Below are 12,632 nucleotides of genomic sequence, written 5' to 3'. Positions count from 1 at the left end.
ATGCAGCCCAATGTAATGTAGTTGTCCGGTTGATTTTAAGAAACCAACCTGATAATATTGTTGGCAATACGGGAGCTTGTTTTTTTTTTTTTTAGTAATTTCCTTGCCCATTAATTGGCAATTCTCTATTTAGCATAAATAAAAAAAATAAAAAAATAATGTCAACTGCTATTCCAATCACGTTTATGTCAATAGTGTATTTCAGCTGCTAGCAAAGAAAAATGGTTGCATTTTGCATCTTCTTCAACAGGGCCGGGGGGAGAGAGATTCTAGTCAGACTCAGAGTTCGATAAGAATACCACCATCAATGGCAGCAGGAGGAGGAGATGATAGCAGGCTAGATTCATTAGAATATACACCAACATGGATTATTGCATTAGTTTGTTCTGTTTTTGTTTTTATATCTCTGGCTGTTGAAAGACTTCTTCATACTCTTGGAAAGGTTAATATTTACTTCTCTGTTCTTTCAGGCCTAAAATTCCTCTGTTTTCTCTGTTTTTCCAAGTCTAATTCCTGTGTTTTTGAAGACTAATTCTCCTGTTTCTGGGTTTTGATGAACAGTATTTGAAGAAGAATAATCAAAAACCCCTTTTTGAAGCTTTACAGAAGATCAAGGAAGGTACATCTCTATCTCTCTCTCTCTCTCTCTCTCTCAATGGAGGTAAAGGGGTTTCAAAGATTTTAACAATATGTTATGTGATGTTGCAGAATTGATGCTTCTAGGATTCATTTCACTGTTGCTGACAGTGTTCCAAAACACAATCTCTAAAATCTGTATAAGCAAGAGTTTGACTCATCACTTGCTTCCATGTAAGAAGGAAGAGCTTGAAACAAGTGCTCATTATCAAGTTGGTTTGATATCTGGCATTGGAAGAAAACTCTTGGCATCATCAGCTGGCAATGATTACTGCACTAAAAAGGTATGTTGCCATATATGTATCTAGACCTTGCATTGACGTAGATTGCGGTTTTCATTTGGTATATATGTAATGTAATTGCGTTTCTTGGCTGTGCAGGGAAGGGTTCCACTCTTGTCTGCCGAGGCATTGCATCATCTGCATATCTTTATATTTGTGTTGGCTATTGTTCATGTGGCATTTTGTGTTCTCACCATTCTTTTCGGCGGCATAAAGGTAATTGCCAGTGTCACCATTCTTCTAATTATGTTAATTATTCGCTATTGATTTTCAAGTTCAATTTTTCATTTAGATACGTACATGGAAGCACTGGGAGGATTCAATCGCGAAAGATAAATATGATACAGAGAAGGGTAATTAAGAGTCGATTCTATTGCATCTATTTTCACTTACTTCTGAGGTTTTGTAATTAAGAAATATGGAGTATTGCGTGTGCAGCGTTGAACAAGGTCACACATGTCCATCAGCATGCTTTTATCAAGGACCATATGCTTATTTGTGGTGTAGACTCGTGTGTACTGGGCTGGTTGGTAAGCCATTACATTATGACATTGTATTGGTCTCAGTTATGGAGAGCATAAGGGGGATAACCTCAGAATATTGCAGTATTCTTAATAGCATGAGAATGACTTTTTTTTTTTCTTCTTTTTCTGGTGCAATCTTTTTATGCCTTTGCAGTATTCTTTCTTCAAGCAATTTTATGGGTCTGTGACGAAGTCAGACTACATCACATTGCGGCTAGGTTTCATTATGGTAATAAGTTAATTTGTATATAATTTTCAGTTATGGCGTTCCCTCAATCTTTCGTTTCTCATACCGTTTCATTTTCTTGTAGACTCATTGCAGTGGAAACACAAAGTTCGATTTTCACAAGTACATGGTTCGAGCTCTTGAAGATGATTTTAGGAAAGTCGTGGGCATAAGGTAAAGGATAATTTACGAAAAGAGTGAAAGTCAAGATTGCTCCCCTGACTTTGTTTTTTCTTGCAGTTGGTATCTTTGGGTATTTGTGGTCATTTTCTTGCTGCTGAATGTAGCAGGTAAAATTCATGAATGGTTCAGTTTTCTTATTTATGTCATGTAAATTATGCAACTGAAAATCGGAAAATTTCTTCCTAGGAAAATTACTTCTCAAATTCACCTACAGTCTGAAGCTTGAAAATCTTAAGTAAAAGATTGGTTTCAGATACATTGTATTGTGCAATTCAGTACATTGTCGCTTAGGGTTAATATCAACCTGCTGAAATTGTTTTCCTTGTACTCTAACTTTACGTACTGACTTAAAAGCCGTATTTTCTTTCAATGTGCAGGTTGGCATACATATTTCTGGATAGCTTTTGTTCCCCTCTTTGTAAGCTTGCTAATCCTATCAACCTCTTTATATATGTTTATTACTCTATATGCATTTTAGTCGAAAGTCAGAAACTCCAACTGATTAGGTACATCTAATTTGATGCATGTTCAGCTCCTAGTTGCAGTTGGAGCAAAGCTGCAACATGTTATTTCTCAATTGGCTCATGAAGTTGCAGAGAAACATGTAGCAGTACCAGGAGAATTGGTGGTCCAGCCCTCAGATAAGCACTTCTGGTTTGGTCGTCCCCGTATCGTCCTCTTCCTGATTCACTTCACCCTCTTTCAAAATGCTTTTGAAATTGCATTTTTCTTCTGGATATGGGTACGTGGTCATTATGCTTATCTATGTGAAATTTCCTCATTTACGGCCCTGAATCATTATTTCTATTCATTATCCCAAATTTCATCAGTTCCAGTTCGGGTTTGACTCTTGCATCATGGGACATGTCCGTTACATCATTCCAAGGCTTGTGGTCGGGTAAAAGAAATCTAACTACCTCCATTTTCTGCATAATTCATAGTATCATTGAACCCCGATTCGAAAGTTTGACATATACTCCGGTTCTCTTGTGAATCTCAGGGTTTTCATTCAAGTAGTCTGTAGTTACAGCACGCTACCTCTTTACGCCATTGTGACACAGGTAAATTAAACAAGTTTTTAATCCATCACTTATTAATTACTTGATACAAAAGAATTAACTTCTTTTTTATTTACTTTCATTATTGTATCGGTTTCGATATTGTGAAGATGGGAACTTCACTCAAGAAGGCTGTATTCCATGAGAATGTACAAGAAGGATTAGATACCTGGGCTGCAAAATCAAGGAAGAGAGGTCTGCTAGCAGCTGCTAATGGTTCAACCCAAGCAGGTTCTTCTACCGCACATATTCAGTTGAGCATCACAGGCCAGCAACAAACCACAAATGGAGATGGTAATCTAGCGCAAATTGAACCATTTGTACCATCAACCGAACACAGTGAACCGTAGACTATACCCGATAACATAAAAAAATTTCAACTACTTCAATGGTGTCATCTGTTTCATTGTTGTATTAGTGAGAGCTTCTTTACGATATATATGTACCTTGAAAAGTAATGCAGTATATGTTTCTGTTCGAAGTTACAAGTACTGTTTGTAAAGTGGAATGTACCGTTTGAGAATGGCATTGATTTTTGGTGTATATAAATTCAAGGTTGAAAGAATTACAAGCTCAAAGTTTCCAATCACTGTATGCAGCCGAACTTTGATTTTTATATCCCACCAAAAGAAAAGAAATGAATGATGACCCACCTGTTAAACTCTTTTTTTGTGCGTCTCATTGTAAACCAAAGCTGCAGCTCAAGTGTTCTTGTGTAATGATCTGAAGAGATTCCTGCATTTTAGATTTGGATTTATAACTCGGAAGACATAATCGATAGAAGCATGTGTGCGCTGAAGGTAGCCGTTCACAGGATTTGTGCTTTTTGTAAATATATAAGGGAGATTGATGCCCGCCAAAACCTTCCACCGGTAAGTACTTCACCGATGTCCAGAAGAAAAGCAGTACCCTTCTTTGCTCAGCTGACATAACTTCTACAACCTGCAACATGTTCCAGAGCTTAGTGAAAAGAATTCCAATATGCAGCACTAGTTGCAAACTGGAAGAATATAGAAGTATATATGTACCTTCCAAAACCAGATGATTTGGCTATCAGTTGATTTATAGCCATTATACTTGGTGTGCGCCTTCCAGTCCTCTACAGATAGAGCTCTATCACTTCCATGCAGCATTCGGTCAAGATCTTCGTGCTCTAAACTCCGGAAAAAGAAAGCAAGCAGGGATGCATCACAAAGAATTTCAGAAAAACCTCTGGAAAATGCTTTTACTTGATCTGTGACCGATTTCACAAAACGGTGTTGTATAAGGAGATTTACATAAGCTTCTCGGTTCTTGCTGTTCACCGCAATGCTATTTCCTCCTGCGCAGAGCTCCACGGGTTTTCTAGACCCTAGCTTTTCGACTTCTGTAACAAATGTTAGACTCAAAGCATCCGAATTTATCAAATAAGTGTCCATTTCCAGAATTTTCTTGCAGCTCGAATAGAATAAGGGATCAGCATCTCGCGCATCTTCCAGAGAGACAGCCTCTCCGGCCAATTGCAAGAAAAATGTGCGATCAAATAAGATTCCAACTTGCACATTGTACACCAACGATAATGCAAATACCCCTCCACCAAAGCGAAAATATTCAAGGTGGAGTGGGTTGGCATCAGATGCTGCTGGATTAGGAAAGAACCTTCTATTGTCATCTGCGCAAGCTAGGAATAGGCCGTTTCGCGGATTGCATATTGCTTGACAGACCAAGCAAAACCACTCCCGCAAGACGCCGTGACCAGTCGCTTTCTCATTTTTAAACTCCGGGAAAAGTCTACCACCAACCAAATCTTTGACATCAGCTTTACTTACATACTTGAATGATTCTGCCAATAACTGATCCCTGTCGATAAGCATCTCAAATAAACGCGTATAATCTTCTTTCAACTCAGGCAACAACGTCATCGCTAAATGCCTCCTGCATTCAAAAGATATCAAATCCTTATGCTCAAGAATCCAAAGATGATCATCATTTCTGCTTGAATTCGTAACAAGAGCGTCTAGCCCAGCCTGCCTGGACCGCAGCACAGATTGAACTTTTTCTTCAGCACCTTCATAAATTTCAGATAGAATATTCAATGCCTTCAATATAGATAGATATTGACCACCCCATCCACTCCGCAAACTATCATCCATTTCCCCTCTACTTCTGCCCACCGAAATCTCCATTTTCTTCAAGCGCTCATCAATTTTGCCAAGCATTTCTAAGAAAATGAGATGAAGCGTTCCGAGCTCCATGACATAACATGGGTGCAAGTCAGTCAAACAAAGCGGTAGATGATCCATCCCGCCTAACCCGTCTTCAATCGCATTACACATGGGACTCGAAAATGCAACAAAATCACTGACATCACCTAAAAATGACATTGCAGCAGTTTGTGGTGAATACTCTAAACCCTTAATGACCTTACGTCCCAGCTCTGACACAAACCCCTGAATTACAACTCTTCCTTGAGCATAATTAAAACATCTACTCCTATCAACGTGAATAGTCTCCAAGGTTTTCCTAACCTCGTTTCGGCACGAAATATAAAGCGGATTCTCAGTAGATGTTTCACTGCAAAGCAATATGCAGAACTCTAAAATGATGGGAACAAAATGAGTTCGTAGTTCTATTTTCACTTCATCATCGACAAGAGGGTTTAAAAAGAGTTGGATTGCCTTTTCAGCACACTCTTTGTTATCTCTAATAGGTGATAAAAACAGCATAACCAGAGCTGCTGCTGCACCTGCACACACAAATATCTGAATATGATGACTAACATAAGCATCATCATCATTTCTCGTCTTGAATCTCAAAGACATATCAATGAAGTGTTTCACAGAATTAATAACAATGGTCGCATGTGCACCATCACGATGTTGTTCATCTCTACACAGACTCCCTATCGTTAGGATTAACCTGTCAACAGCTTTCCATGTGTCAGGATACTGAGTACTTCTCATCCTTGCAACCAACTGAAGCTGTGCATCCCTCTGTATGGAATAATATCCAAGGGTTTTATCCATCTCAAGGTTTTTTCTTCCATAAACTAGATAACCTTGCTCAAACACAGGTATTCCGGTCTTATTTCTAATTTGTTCATGAACAGATTCAACTGTATCATCGGCATTTGCATGTATTACCTGAGTGTTACCGTCAGAATTTCTCACAAAGAAATGCAAAGACTTCGATGATGATGAAGACCCAACATATCTAGTACTGCAAGACGGAACTGATTGAGTATTGCTGTTAAGAAATCTGCTGCTGGTTTCATCATCAAGACTTGCATCATCTCTTTTAATCTTCAGACACTTGCACATGTTGTTCCACAAAGAAACGCCTACCATGATGCCTGTTTTCCATAAAACTATCTATGCTTCTCTCTGTGTATATTTGCTAGTTAAAACTCCAACTTTAGATAACAATGAATGTTTTCAAAGATTTAATTCACCGGAAAATTCTCATACTTCTCGATCTTATATTGGGCGGAAAAGATCCCAACCCGAAATGTAATGACAGCTTGTTTTGAGCTAATGGAGGTTACTCGTGTACCACGGTCCACAGAATTCTTGACGTTTTGAGTCATTTAGTATGTGATGTACACTGTTTGTTTTGAGCCAAGTGAACTTGCTATGTAGGTGGGGTTGGGTGTTGCCCTTGTTTAGTTCCTGGTGGACAATGTGATGCCTCGTGTGGCCGAGTGGCAAACCAATATCGATCAAGAAAGGCCTTAGCCAATATGAAATGGCATTACAGTGACATTTAATAAGATACCCCATTACTCAGTGTTTTTGGTCTAGGCTTATAGTGAGAACTCCAGATTGAAAGGAAATCCAGATTGTGGTCTCGCAGCAAAATTTTGAGGGTTTGCGTTTTTGCTGGTGATCCAGATCATGATATCGGATCCAGATGCAGGAGCACTAACTAATATATGCAGAAAGAGAACAACATGAAAATTGTATTGTTTTTCATTTTTCTACTTTTTTTTAGCCAAGTCATAATAATATTAATAGCTAAAGAGAATTACAAAATTGTAAACATGGGCAAGAACCCTTAAAAGCTAAATAAAAACTGGGCATGCAAGCCCTTAAGCGCAACGAATTAAATTTAAATCTGAAGTAACTAATGCCAGAATTCTGGGTGGATTTTCATTTTTTCTACTTATGTATTTGGGTATTACTATAATATTTGTATGACAGCGTTCTAACAGGCCGAGGTATATACGTTGTCTCATCTATCACATATATCATGTCAAAATTTAAACTGAGCTAGTAGAGGGATTACATTGTCAGCTACATGTCAAAGAGAAATCAATTGATCATCGATATGTGAAACTGCAAGGGGTTAAAGCGCCAACTCGCACCTTATTCCAATAGTGTGACTTCCACTACTTTAATCAACAAATCTGGCAACAAAAAAAGAATTTTTTTGAAGAAATCGCAATCTAACCTAGCATCGTATCAAACAGAAGAAAATTGGAAACGATAAGGGCATTATGGGATGTGCATGAAATAGATAAAACCCAAAGAAAAGATGTCGTGAGCAAAAGAACCAAAAAATGATTTGTCAATGGATAACAGTTTTCCTCTCACCAATTCTGGTGTTCTTAACTGGCAAATCAAGACGCTAATCAGCCTGAAATAAAACGGGTGAAAAGCCACAGAAAATAACATACCTTGGAAAGAGGACTCCGACATTTTTTCTGCAATCACCAATAAAAGAAAGGAAAACAAAAGATGTTACGCAACACTTATTATCAAAGGGAACGGCTGGACATAAAGTTGTATCTAAGAGTTCCGTAATGAAAAGGTAAACATCAGTAGTAGTTGAAAGAGAAAAAATAGCATAATACCGTGATTTGAGACTGATATCCATTTCATCGGCGAAACACAGCATTTGCCCTACAAAAACACGTGATCTCAATCAGCAAATAAGAAAAGTAGGAGTTGTGCAGAACTGTAACTTTTGAGTTCAATCTACCTTGTTCGGCATTGGCAGAACAGGTGGTTAACACTGCAGAGTAGCTGGGAGGCAAGGAACCACAAAACTTTTTAATGCCTTGGCTGAGTAGTTTTCGTGGGAGCATGTAATTTTTCCAAAACTGTAGTTCGAAAATGGTAGCGTCTTAGGAGCAGCAGCAACTGCTGAAAGCATATGAGTATCAGTGATTGTAGTTTGATATGGTTTTGCAACTTGCGGCATCTTTGGAGAGCATGCCAGATCTGCTGGCAACTCAGAAGTATATGATGCAACTGGTAGCGATTTCGATGAAAAAGTCACTTCCATGAAAGACTCAGTAGGAGCTTTCACTTCATCCACTCTGCAGACAGAATATTAAAACGAAAATTGGTATATGATTTCAATAGTCTATTATAGATACATCCTAAAAACTGATAATCCTGAGAAGATAAAGATTGATAGAAGGGATTCTTGAGCTTCTTGTTACCTGTAGCAAGGTCCATTTGAATAGTTAAACTCAGACGGAATTGAAATTTCTGACTGTAAATTAGTTTCTGAACTCGTCCCAATCTCCTTACTATCAGCCAAACTCTCCTGACATGAGAGCGGAGCATGTCGATTAGAATAAAAGGAACAAATACAGTAGAGATTACTATAAGCGAGGATGGGCAGCTATATATGAGCCTGACCATCACTTGCTGCTAAATTCACACGGGCATGAAAAACTTCATAATATGCAATATTCAAAATGACAAGCATTCTTGACTATGTAAACAGAAATAATTCTTGACTCTGTCAACAGAAAGAGAATGACACTCGACTGTGCTAGAATGAAAGCAAGAATGCACGTACAGTGCAAGCACCTATGTGGAAGCACTAGATCAAGGGATTGATAAACCATTCTAGAATCAATGGAGAACCAAGCAGCACGTTCCAGTGAGTCCCGTCCCTAGGTAGTAGTCTTGCACTGAGCATGTAATCTTGCTTGCATAGTATCATTCTCCGGTGGCGTTCTAATTAAAATGCAATATCTAAAGAAGTAAAAGGCTAAACCATGTAAGAGAAGTCCCAATAAGGCCTGCAGGAAACAGAAAAATAGATTATGTACTCTATCACCCAAACGCGTGGCCGAGTTTGGGGATCCAAATGTCTATGCATTGGACACAGCCACATGGTCGATTTTCCTAGACGCTAATTTTACACCATTGTAACAACAGAAACCCCAAAATACGAAGTCTACAGGAGTCATAAGAAAACAGAAAAGTTTGTGATGGAAAAGGATCAAAGATAGGTTTGAGAAGCTTGCCTGACTGCCCTGACCATTGCAATCCCCAGAGATTGCAAATACAGCTCTGCTGCTTTCCTGGGGAAGACGAAATTCGGCAACCACTGGTGGTTCTGGTTCTGGTTGTGCATAGAAGAAATTTGTTACAGCATTTGGACCTCTTATCCTAATAGCTTCTCTATCATATGCAATTGCAGCTTCCTCAGCACTATTGAAAATACCTAACCATAACGATTTACACCTGTCTTTAATCACAGCTCCCCATTTACCCTGTTGTTGTTGTTTAACTCCACGATATTTCTTAGCACCACCGCCATTAGCAACTGAGTTCAGAAATGGATCTGATGATTTCTTCTTCTTTTCTCCACATATTTCCTTTTCTAAAATTCTGTTTCCATTAGGAGCGTTCGCAGAAAGAGTAATATTTTCCTCAATGGTGATTTCAGTAATGTTCCTTTTAACACTGTGATGGTGAGGAAAATTGTTTATCACATATCCATCATCACTAGATGGCTTATTAGTAGCATCTGAGCCAGTTATTGAGAAAAGCAATAATACAACTCCAATCACTTGCAAGAAGTTGTTTAGCTAGAAAACTTAAAAAAGTAAAGAGTAATACCGTGATTTCAGACTGATATCAATTTCCTCAGGGACTGGTAGCTTTTGCCCTATAAAAAAAACGTGACCTCAATCAAAAAAAAACGTGACCTCAATCAGCTAATAAGAAAGAGTAGAGGAGGTGTGCACATAGGTTGCAAGTATTGAATTTAGTCTACCTTTTTCGGCTTCAGCCGAACATATGGTTTGTAGTGCAGTGAAACTGGGAGGCAAGTATCCACTAAAGCCTTGGCTGAGTAATTCTTCTTGGGTGCATGTAGTTTGTCCAAAAATGTGGTTCAGAGCTGGTTGTGATGGTGAAATCATTGAAATATAAGCTGCAACCTGTGGCATCATTGAAGCATAAATCACATTATTAGAAGATCCCCCGGGACGAAATTCACTTCATTCGTCGATTTCCCTAGATGCATCTTAAGTTTTACACCAATATAACAACAACAGAAACCCCAAAATATGAAGTCTACTGGAGTCATCAGAAAACAAAAATGTTTGTGATGGAAAAGGATCCAAGATAGGTTTGAGAAGCTTGCCTGACTGCCCTGACTATTGCAATCCCCAGAGCTTGCAAATACAACTCTGCTGCTTTCCGGGGGAAGATGACATTCGGCAAGCACTGGTGGTTCTGGTTCTGGTTGTGCATAGACAAAATTTGTTACAGCATTTGGACCTTTTAACCTCATAGCTTCTCTATCATATGCAATTGCAGCTTCCTCAGCAGTATTGAATGTACCTAACCATATCGATTTACACCTGTCTTTAATCACAGCTCCCCATTTACCCCGTTGTTGTTGTTTAACTCCACGATATTTCTTAGCACCACCGCCATTAGCAACTGAGTTCAGAAATGGATCTGATGATTTCTTCTTCTTTTCTCCACATATTTCCTTTTCTAAAATCCCGTTTCCATTAGGAGCGTCCACAGAAAGAGTAATATTTTCCTCAATGGTGATTTCAGTAATGTTCCTTTTAACTCTGTCATGGTGATGAAAATTGTTTATCACATATCCATCATCACTAGATGGCATATTAGTAGCATCTGAGCCAGTTTATCACAACAGAAACCCCAAAATATGAAGTCTACTGGAGTCATAAGAAAACAGAAAAGTTTGTGATGGAAAAGGATCCAAGATAGGTTTGAGAAGCTTGCCTGACTGTCCTGACCATTGCAATCCCTAGAGCTTGCAAATACAGCTCTGCTGCTTTCCCGGGAAAGATGACATTCGGCAACCACTGGCGGTTCTGGTTCTGGTTGTGCATAGACAAAATTTGTTACAGCATTTGGACCTCTTAACCTAATAGCTTCTTTATCATATGCAATTGTAGCTTCCTCAGCAGTACTGAATGTACCTAACCATACCAGTTTACGTCTTAATGGGTCTCTAATCAGAGCTCCCCATTTACCCCGTGGTTTTTGTGTAACTCCACAATATTTCTTAGCATCACCGCCATTAGCATCTGAGTTCAGAAACGGGTCTGATGATTGATTCTTCTTTTCTCCACATATTTCCTTCTCTAAAATTCTGTTTCCATTAGAAGGAGCTTCCGCAGAAAGAATAATATTTTCTTGAACGGTGATTTCAGCAACGTTCCTTTTAACTCTGTGATGATGAGGAAAATCGTTTATCACATATGCATCATCACTAGACGACTTATTAGTAGCATCTGAGCCAGTTACTTAGCAAAGCATCAAACATTGTAATTCACTCCGGTCACTTGCAAGACGTTGTTTAGCTAGAAAACTTGAAAAAGTAAAGATTAATACCGTGAGTTCAGACTGATATCAGTTTCCTCGGGGACTGGTAGCTTTTTCCCTTTAAAAAAAAAAACGTGATTTCAATCACAGCTAAAAAGAAAGGAGGGGTGTATATAGGTTGCAAGTGTTGAATTAGTCTACCTTTTTCGGCTTCAGCAGAACATATTGTCAATAGTGCAGTGAAGCTGGGAGGCAAGTATCCACTAAAGTTGTCTAACTCTTGGCTGAGTAGTTTTTCTTGGGTGCATGTAGTTTGTGCAAAATTGTGGCCAGGAGCTGGTTGTGATGTTGAAATCTTAGAAGTATAAGCTGAAACATGTGACATCTTTGAAGCATAAGTCACATTATTAGAAGATCCCCCAGGACGAATATTCACTTCATCAGTTCTGCAGGAAAGAAATCCAAACTTTAGCATAACTCTTTAACAGTCGGTGTGGGACATCTTTGAAGATCCCTAATTTTTTCCAGAATTTAAAGACCAGTAGAATGTGGTTGAGCTTCATTTCACCTATAACAAGGTCCAATCGAATAGACAAACTCAGGTAGAGATGAGGTTTCTGGCCGTAAATCGGCTTCTAAATTCATCCCATTCTCCTTCCTGTCGTTCAAACTCTACTGACACGAGAACAGCACATCCAATTAGAAAAGAAAAAAAAAAGAGACGCCACATATACATGCAAGGATTGTGGTGCCTAGAAGAGTATTCTGTCCGAACCTGTTCTCTAATTGCATTTACAAAATGCATCAACAGTTGAACATTACTTGCTCCTGCAAGAGGCTTCTTGCCAAACTTTTGGATCTGCAAAACCCCATATAACAAGCATTTTTAGGAACCTTTGATCTGTGGCACACAAAACTTGAATGCATAATCCACATGGAAGCCCCATTTTTCCTCTGAACGACGTCTCATTTGGGGAAAATGCGGACATCTAACAGTGGGATGTTACTTTGTGGACAAAAAAAAGTGTCCCACATATCATTTCTGCATTTTCAACTGTAACATGACATACAGTCTCTAAAACCTATGTCCAACAAATTCAAATGAGGCCTATAGTCATACACCAAGGGGGACAGAGATTGCGCACAACAAAAAATGATAATAATACTAGGATCGCACCACTGATCGCAAG

At 38.8% G+C, this 12,632-nt stretch overlaps 3 protein-coding genes across 8 annotated transcripts; 1 reads left to right on the top strand and 2 right to left on the bottom strand.

Annotated features, from left to right (window-relative positions):
• The first annotated feature begins 204 nt into the window (after positions 1-204).
• Positions 205-3,494, top strand: LOC113277337 (MLO-like protein 1). The gene is made up of 14 exons (XM_026526463.1): positions 205-442; positions 562-619; positions 709-920; positions 1,017-1,133; positions 1,210-1,270; positions 1,356-1,447; positions 1,596-1,670; positions 1,753-1,841; positions 1,908-1,957; positions 2,228-2,268; positions 2,383-2,592; positions 2,681-2,748; positions 2,851-2,911; positions 3,019-3,494. The coding sequence occupies exons 1-14, from the start codon at positions 308-310 to the stop codon at positions 3,256-3,258; spliced, it is 1,509 nt and encodes a 502-aa protein (XP_026382248.1). The 5' UTR covers positions 205-307; the 3' UTR covers positions 3,259-3,494.
• On the bottom strand, positions 3,289-6,234 carry LOC113278866 (E3 ubiquitin-protein ligase UPL5-like). Its single transcript, XM_026527598.1, has 3 exons — positions 3,937-6,234; positions 3,772-3,850; positions 3,289-3,380 (listed from the first exon to the last, which is right to left on the bottom strand). Exons 1-3 carry the CDS (start codon positions 6,232-6,234, stop codon positions 3,289-3,291), a joined length of 2,469 nt encoding a protein of 822 aa, XP_026383383.1.
• Positions 6,235-7,739: 1,505 nt separating this feature from the next.
• On the bottom strand, positions 7,740-11,142 carry LOC113281187. 6 transcript variants are annotated; one of them, XM_026529857.1, is made up of 9 exons: positions 10,897-11,142; positions 10,280-10,721; positions 9,908-10,073; positions 9,751-9,817; positions 9,353-9,594; positions 9,153-9,250; positions 8,334-8,440; positions 7,868-8,207; positions 7,740-7,788 (listed from the first exon to the last, which is right to left on the bottom strand). In XM_026529857.1, exons 1-8 carry the CDS (start codon positions 11,004-11,006, stop codon positions 7,895-7,897), a joined length of 1,545 nt encoding a protein of 514 aa, XP_026385642.1. In that variant the 5' UTR covers positions 11,007-11,142; the 3' UTR covers positions 7,740-7,788; positions 7,868-7,894. The 6 variants fall into 6 exon arrangements, 3 of the variants coding, with proteins under 3 accessions (XP_026385642.1, XP_026385640.1, XP_026385641.1); XM_026529855.1 differs by having other exon boundaries at positions 9,153-9,594; XM_026529856.1 differs by having other exon boundaries at positions 9,153-9,594; positions 9,751-9,799.
• Between the last annotated feature and the right edge of the window lie 1,490 nt (positions 11,143-12,632).

This window comes from Papaver somniferum, chromosome 5 (genome assembly GCF_003573695.1).
Source record: "Papaver somniferum cultivar HN1 chromosome 5, ASM357369v1, whole genome shotgun sequence".
Lineage (NCBI taxonomy): Eukaryota > Viridiplantae > Streptophyta > Magnoliopsida > Ranunculales > Papaveraceae > Papaver > Papaver somniferum.
Note: the sequence above shows the minus strand (reverse complement) of the source record. Positions and strands in the feature narration are given on the sequence as shown.

What these genes read in the sequence shown, in the direction of transcription:
- LOC113277337 (XM_026526463.1), top strand. Translation starts at nt 308, where the DNA reads ATGGCAGCAGGAGGAGGAGATGATAGCAGGCTAGATTCATTAGAATAT. An exon ending in TAAATATGATACAGAGAAGG is followed by an intron (nt 1,271 to 1,355) that starts GTAATTAAGAGT and finishes TTGCGTGTGCAG; the next exon opens with CGTTGAACAAGGTCACACAT. An exon ending in TTTACGCCATTGTGACACAG is followed by an intron (nt 2,912 to 3,018) that starts GTAAATTAAACA and finishes GATATTGTGAAG; the next exon opens with ATGGGAACTTCACTCAAGAA.
- LOC113281187 (XM_026529855.1), bottom strand. Translation starts at nt 11,006, where the DNA reads ATGCACAACCAGAACCAGAACCGCCAGTGGTTGCCGAATGTCATCTTT. An exon ending in TTCGGCTGAAGCCGAAAAAG is followed by an intron (nt 9,818 to 9,907) that starts GTAGACTAAATT and finishes TTTTTGATTGAG; the next exon opens with GTCACGTTTTTTTTATAGGG. An exon ending in GATATCAGTCTGAAATCACG is followed by an intron (nt 9,595 to 9,750) that starts GTATTACTCTTT and finishes TCACCATCACAG; the next exon opens with TGTTAAAAGGAACATTACTG.
- LOC113278866 (XM_026527598.1), bottom strand. Translation starts at nt 6,234, where the DNA reads ATGGTAGGCGTTTCTTTGTGGAACAACATGTGCAAGTGTCTGAAGATT. An exon ending in AAATCATCTGGTTTTGGAAG is followed by an intron (nt 3,851 to 3,936) that starts GTACATATATAC and finishes AACATGTTGCAG; the next exon opens with GTTGTAGAAGTTATGTCAGC. An exon ending in GAAGTACTTACCGGTGGAAG is followed by an intron (nt 3,381 to 3,771) that starts GTTTTGGCGGGC and finishes AACTTCGAACAG; the next exon opens with AAACATATACTGCATTACTT.